We start from the raw sequence: 7,825 nt of genomic DNA on the forward strand, positions 1-7,825 counted from the left end.
ATGTTACTGGTGGAGTATCGCAGTACAAGTGCTTATAAGCTTTATTGTCCATTCACTAATAAGGTTGTAGAGATGTTGTTGTGAAAGAGTCGGAAGTATGGGATTGGAGCAAGTCTCGATCCAAAAACGGTGTAAAGTTAACTTCTGAATATATTGATTATGATTCTGAAGATGAGTCAGAGTCTGAAAATCATTCTGAGAGTGAGTCAGAATCAGAAGGCGAGATTGATTCTGAGGAAGAATCTGATTCAGATGGTGATTCAAGATTCTGGTATTTTGATGGTGATTTAGATTCTAGTGGTAGTCCATATTTTGGGAATATTCTAGATTCTGAAGGTGGTTATGTTTCTAAAGTCGGTACTTCTGGAGTTCCAGCATCTGATACTATTCTAGAATCTTAAGGTTTTGAACAAGCTCATAGGCCACAAAGAATCAAAAACATTCTGAGAAGGTTTGCATAGTTTGACATGTTGCAAGATACTGAAGTAGATTCTGAAGAGGAAGTTATTCAGTGTGCCACGTTAGTAGACTATGAACCCGTGAGTATGGAAGAAGCTCTCAAGCAGAAACTCTGGATGAAGGCCATGAAAGAAGAACTTGATGCCATAAAGAGAAACAAGACTTGGAAGCTGAAATAACTTCCAAAGAACAAGAAAGTCATCAGTGTGAGATGGGTTTATAAGGTAAAGCTAACGCCAGATAGATCAATTGACAACCATAAAGCAAGGTTAGTTGTGAGAGGCTTTCTGCAGAAACCTCGGTTAGATTACTTTGAAGTGTTTGCGCATGTAGCAAGACATGAAACAATCAAGTTGGTGATTACGATAGCTGCTAATAGAAATTGGCCTCTGATGCATTTGGACTTGAAATCTTCATTTTTGAATGGTCAATTAGAAGAAGAGGTTTATATATCACAACCTCCTAGATTTGAGAAAACGAGTCGGGAATGGATGGTGTACAGATTACTCAAAGCTTTGTATGGACTGAAGCAGACCCCTAGAGCTTGGAATCTGAAAATTGATTCATTTTTCAAGAAGCAGGGATTTCAGAAATGTGAGATGGAGTATGGTGTCTATGTTCAACATACTTTTGAAGGAAATATGATTCTGGTGTGTCTGTATGTTAATGACATATTGCTAATAGGAAGTTGTGAACATGAGATATCTAAGTTCAAGAAGGAGCTGATGAATGAGTTTGAGATGACTGATCTAGGAAATATGGTTTATTTTCTAGAGATGGAGATTATGTACTCTGATAAAGGCATAATTTTACATCAGCTGAAATATGAACTTGAGTTTCTGAAGAGATTTGAGATGCTGAATTGTAAAGTTGTTGTCACATCTGCTGATACAAGTCAGAAATTGGATTTTGATTCTGATGGTGATGATGCATATGCGACAATGTTCAAGCAGTTGGTAGGTTCTCTGAGATATTTGTGTAATACCATACCTGATATTTGCTATGCAGTTGGAATGGTGAGTAGGCTTATGAGTATACCAAAGTGGTCTCATTACCAAGCTGCTGTCAGAATTATGAGGTATATAAAGGAAACTCTGAAGTATGGAGTTTTGTTCCCTTCTGGTGTTGAAACTGACTCTGAACTTTTGAGTTACTCAGATTCTGATTGGTGTAGGGACATAGTTGATAGAAGAAGTACTTCTGGATACTTGTTTAAGTTTATGGAAAGTCTTATTTCTTGGTGTTCCAAGAAGCAACCAGTTGTTGTTTTATCAACTTGTAAAGCAAAATATATTATCGGTGATGTGACTGCATGTCAAGTTGTGTGGCTTCTGAATTTACTGCAGGATCTGAAGATCAAAATAAACAAGCCTTTGAAGTTGATGATTGATAACAAGTCTGCAATCAATCTTGCCAAGAACCCAATGTTGCATGGGAGAAGCAAGCATATTGAGACTAAGTATCACTTTTTGAGAAATCATGATCAAAATGGAATGCTAGAAGTTGTGCACTGTAGCATCCAGAAGCAGCTGACAAATGTTTTGACGAAGACGATCAAGACTGATCAACTTCTCTGTTTGAGGGATAAAATTGGTGTTTTTAGTTTTAGTTAAGCTGAATATGAATTAAGGGATGATGTTATAATTAATTCATTTTCAATAATTTGTAGACAAAATTTGTTAGAGGGTATTTTAATATTTTCTCTTAAGTCTCACTTGTATTTAAGCAAATGAGTGGTGTAAACATCATTATTTCATTTGTAACCATTTTAAAATAGTGAAAGTTTGTTATTATTATTCTCTCTTCTCTTTCTTATTTCCATTATTCATATTTATCATCCTGTGCACTAACATAGTTGACATATAAACCAGCTTTCATATTTTAATTAAACAATTGGATATTCACCCCAACGTGGAACAAATTCATCATCGCATCTCTTAATTTGGTCTTGGAACAAATTTATATATCTTAATTTGGTCCGGAAGACTCTAAGGTTCTCATCATAATTAAACTATAGCTGACAATGTTGGTTCATGATTGAACCGTATGATTCAGTATAATTTTCATAATATTTAAAAATATATTTACTTCATTAAATCTTTCATTCAATTGGATGACAAAGCTAATCCCACCATCGGTTTATAAGTAGTTAGAGTGAAGATTCACTAGTCTTTAAGAAAAAAATTGTAAGACTCAGTTTTGTCCTTCCATAATTAAAAGGGTTAATCCCTAAAATATTTGGGGTAATTTAGAACATATTTTATTTACATTTGGTTTATAGATATAGAAAAGAAAGTTAAAAAAAAAAAAGAGAAAATCATAATATATATATTATATATATAATATATAAGATATAGATATATATATATATATATAGAATATATTATATATATATATATATATATAATATATTATATATATATATATATATATATATATATATATATATAGATATATATATATATATATATATATATATATATATATATATATATATATATATATATATATATATAATCTATATATATATATATATATATATATATATATATATATATATATCTATATATATATATATATATATATATATATATATATATATATATTGTTGAAAGGTTCAAATTCTTATATTTATATTTAGAATTATTTACATACTATGTTGAGTGATATTTGTAAAGACATCATCAATTATTTATTTATTTTATTGTATTTTCTCAAAGAGTTAAGAGTTAGCCAAATTATTTGGAGACGTCAAAGAGATCTAGTTGAAATCAAATCTTTGTACGCATTTCATTTATTAATTGAGACTCAATGCATGGAGGAATCAAATTAAGAGTACTATGTCTAGACTAAGAATTGACCGTTTTTGCTAACAAATGGACAATCGAATTTGCGTGACGCTTAATAAACTTTACCTCAAAATTATGAATATGTTGTAATAAATTTTTAATCGATCTAATAATGCTACTAAATTCAGAGGATTCACCATAGTTGGTATGGGTAGCATGAACCACCATTTGAGAGTCACTTTCAAAATTCACATCATTTAGATGCATTTGGATGGTTGTTTGGATCGCTTCTTTTAAGGCCATGGCTTCTGCTTCAATGATCGAGTAAGAGCCAAAATTCCACGTAGTACCACCCATGATGAATCTACCTGAGCAATCTCTAACACACCAACCTCTGTTTGTTGTACCTTTTTGCCTATTGAAACCTGCGTCAACATTGCATTTCACCCATCCTCCATTCGGCCTACTCCAACAAATTTGGTTGGGCTCGACATCAAATCTTTGTATTTGAGATCTAATATATATATATATATATATATATATATATATATATAATATATATAGTATATATATATTATATATATATAATATATATATATATATATAATATATATATATATATTATATTATATATATATATTATATATATATATATATATATATATCTTATATATATAATATATATATAATTATATATATATTATATTATATATATATATATATATATATATATATCAGTTAGACCAAGACATATCTTTGTGATATTGTAATCAATTTGATTATAGTAAAAATGTTTATGTGTGGGGACTAGATGTAGCTCCGAGTTAAGGGTGAACTAGGATAAACTTTATGTGTTAATATCTTTTCACTTATCTCTTTATCATTCACTATTTGTGATTTATTTGAGTTTCATTTGAAAGAAACTAGAAAAAGTTTTAATTATTCAACAAAATTTAAACCCCTTATTTCTTGTGTTTTTCTTACCTTCAATTGGCATCATAGTTTTGCTCTTTTATTTAAACACTTTATTGTGTAAGAGGAAAAGATATTTTAGAAAAATTCAAATGTTAACTATGAAAGAAATATACTTCTTACTCAATCATTTCTCATATATTTGATGGGGGGAAATTTTGAATATTGAAAGATAAACTACATAGTTTCTCTATCTCCTCAAATTTTCTATGGTTGATGCGCATAATAAGGCTTACAAGCTACATCATGTCGCAGCGCGGAAAATACCTAAACATAACAAATGCTCAAAATAACAACAAAGTCGCCACCGAAGTTTATTTTTTCCAAAAGAAAATGGAAAATATCAATAAAACCCTAAAAAATAACAAAAATGGTCGTTGCAACCACATTCGGGTTCATGAGTTGATTATGCTAGGGGAAGATATTAGCATCCATCATATCCGTTGTCCTAAAAGGGAAAATTTTAGTTAGTTTTACAAATAAGAGTGTTAGCTTTCATTTATTGTTTTCTTCAAATTATTATCATGTGTTTATAAAAGGAATAACGAGGGACTAAAAATATACTTTTATTAGGGTGCTTGACAAGATTGTGAGTCTTGCTCCTACGTATTCTCGGGTGCGATGAGGAATTCAAAACTACGTAATTCTTGAAAAGAAAAAGATATTTTTAAATTATTTATTATAGTTCTTTATGAGACATTGAATATCACTCCTATGTATCCTCAAGTGCGACGAGAAATTCAAAGCAACGTAGTTCTAGGTAGAAAACGTTTGTGTATTAGTCAATTTCAGTGAACGATGTTTAGGTTGCATTCTAGTTATTAAATGTTGCTTGTATGCTCGCACATGGAAGACTTAAGCGTATGTTGTATCGCGGTAGAATAGATTATGTTTGACCATATTCTAGTGGTTAAACATGGCTTGTATGCTCGCGCATGAGAGACTTAAGTGTTTGTTTGTATCACGTTAGAATGGATAAAACACTTTTTGTTTGTGAAAAGTTTGCAGTCACGCTAGGGAAGAAAATGAGTTTGATTGATCGAGTTTATTTTAGGTGAAAGACGATTGCTCAGTTAGACCAAAGTGTGTCTGAGGCTGATTATTTGGGGTTTCAATAGGGTGTATACCTGTCGCGCCGCGAAAAATACATGAGCGTATTAAATGCTCGAAGATACAACAAATTCACCATCGAACTTTATTTATTCTAAAGGGAAAGGGAAAATATCGATAAAATCCAGGGGAAGAGAAAAAGGGTAAGGAAGTCGGTTATACAAGGGGAAGGTATTAGCATCCCTCACATCCGTTATACTCAGCGGGAACCGTTTTGATTGTTGTTTACGTAAATGGGTATTATTATGTAAAGGTTATTAATAGGACAAATAAGTTTGTTGATTAGTGTGCTCACCAAGGATTCAAACCCTCGTGTCTATGTATTCTCATAGTGAAATGAGAAAATCAGAGCTCTGTAGTTTATGGTAGAAAATACGGATGTGTTGGTTGATTTTAGGGAATAGTTATAATCGTATCCTAGAAGTGTGTAAATGTTAGTTGATTCTTATCCTTGTTCTGATGCTTGAAGCTTTTGTCTGACTGCTAAGGAATAGATTATAACCGTTCTTTTATGGAAAGAAAATAAAATTGTTTTGAAAAAGATTTGTGTGATAAACGAAAAAGAAAGCGTTGATTGACTAGAAAAAGAAAGAGAACTTGCTTAAGTTGCAAAAGTGTTGTTTGAATTGTAAAAAAACTGGTGCAAAGAGAAAAGTGTTGTGAATAAATGAGAAAGAATTTGTTTGTGTGTGCTGAAAGTATTGTTTGGACCAGGATTGTGTTGTTTGAAACCATAGATAGGTGTGTCTGAACCAAATAGTGTGGCGTTAACCAGTTGATGGTGTGGCCAATGCAGAATTGTAGGATTTTGCCTAGATTCAAGGATCAATACCTATAATAAGGGGGTTTCCAGAGCATGAAGCTCCACGAGGAAATGCATGATGGTTGGCAGAGCATGAAGCTTTACGGGAAAGTGCATGAGAGTTTCCAGAGCATGAGGCTCCACAGGGCAATGCATGAAAGTTTCCAGAGCATGAGGCTCCATAGAGAAAAAATAAAAGAAAAGGGTTTTCCAGATCATGAGGCTCTACAAGGAAATGAATGAGGGTTTGCCAGATCATGAGGCTCCACAGGGAAATGTATGAGGTTTTCCAGAGCATGAGGCTCCACAGAAAAATGCATGAAGGTTATTGATTCAAAGATGAGTGCTTAACCATGAGGTGATTAACCCAAAGAGATAAGGATATCAAAGAGAATGCAATGTTTGATCCAAAGAGAAGAGTATTTTGATGAGGATTGTTGTAGTGTTATCTGTGGGGAAGGAGACTTGACAGTTGTTTTATTTGAATCGTACTAAAGTCTATGAGTAGAGGTGAATACTTTGAACAAATGGGTCAGATGTCCCATATCCAAATATATTCATAATGAGGATAGGAATACTCCATCCCATTCCTTCTCCACTACTTAAGGCTTGTGGCGTAGTTTGTGTCATAACTGAGAAGTGTTGAAAGGAGAATCTTTTGTTGTGCTTGAATGATGAAACAATAACCCAAACTTGATGTCCTTTTATCTTCAAACTCTGGACTGTGAAGCTTGACTTGAGTTGAGATTCAGTGCATTGCCAATGCATAGGATTAGTCCTATCAAGTGATCAAGGGGCTTTTGATCACTTGACTGGACAGGGGAATCAGACACATGTCAAAGGACTACTTGATCAAAGACAAATTTGATCAATCAGTCAATTATGGACAAGATCAGAGTATACAAGCACATGTATTTTTAAGTCTAAATTTTTTTAAGGAAATCAAAGTGTTAATCATATTAATTTCTAAAAATCTATTCTAAAACTAAAACTAACTAAGTAGTTATTAATCCAAATCTAATATGAATAAGGCTAATGCTAACATGTGCCCCAAGGGCACAAGTTAATGATACACTTATAGAAATATTCTCTTGGAACGCGTGTATTTAATTTCTTGAAATTTAAAATTTTGTTTTATCCCACACAAACTTTTTAATAGTAGTAATCTTAACTTGTGCCCCAAGGACACAAGTTAGCAAGACCTTATGAATAATGTTTATTATATTTCTAAAAATATAATTGACATTAAATTCTAATACTAATGATTAATTTATAAATTAATGGGTATTCTTTAATATTTTCAAAGTGCGGATTAAATGGTGAACAAAAATTAAGGCCTAAAAATCTAACAACAAATATCATTTTTCACGGTGTTTTTTCATACAAAATATAAATGTGGAAAAAGATGATAAAAAGCATTAAAAGAAATTAACTAATCATGCATAAGTGGATTAAAAACTAAGATGGCAAAAAATGAAACAAATGAAAAAAAAAACTAAAAATTGGAGGTGCAGTGGCATAGGTAGAGGTGTGTAAACAATCTCGTTTGGGCTGGAGTCGGAAAGCCCAAATGGATCTATTGTTGTTCTAGGAGAGGCGTAGTGTGACTAGTGTGTGGTGTAGGCAGCAATTGTTTGGGACAAGGAATGCTTAGGCCTAATCCAAGAGAGGGAGAGAATAATTTCAGTTATTA

General features: G+C 32.1%; 1 protein-coding gene across 1 annotated transcript; it reads left to right on the plus strand.

Annotated features, from left to right (window-relative positions):
- The first annotated feature begins 1,235 nt into the window (after positions 1-1,235).
- On the plus strand, positions 1,236-1,849 carry LOC127082094 (secreted RxLR effector protein 161-like). The gene is made up of 2 exons (XM_051022323.1): positions 1,236-1,686; positions 1,806-1,849. The coding sequence occupies exons 1-2, from the start codon at positions 1,236-1,238 to the stop codon at positions 1,847-1,849; spliced, it is 495 nt and encodes a 164-aa protein (XP_050878280.1).
- Positions 1,850-7,825: the final 5,976 nt, after the last annotated feature.

The sequence above is a fragment of the Lathyrus oleraceus genome, chromosome 5, assembly GCF_024323335.1.
Source record: "Lathyrus oleraceus cultivar Zhongwan6 chromosome 5, CAAS_Psat_ZW6_1.0, whole genome shotgun sequence".
NCBI classification, from domain to species: domain Eukaryota; kingdom Viridiplantae; phylum Streptophyta; class Magnoliopsida; order Fabales; family Fabaceae; genus Lathyrus; species Lathyrus oleraceus.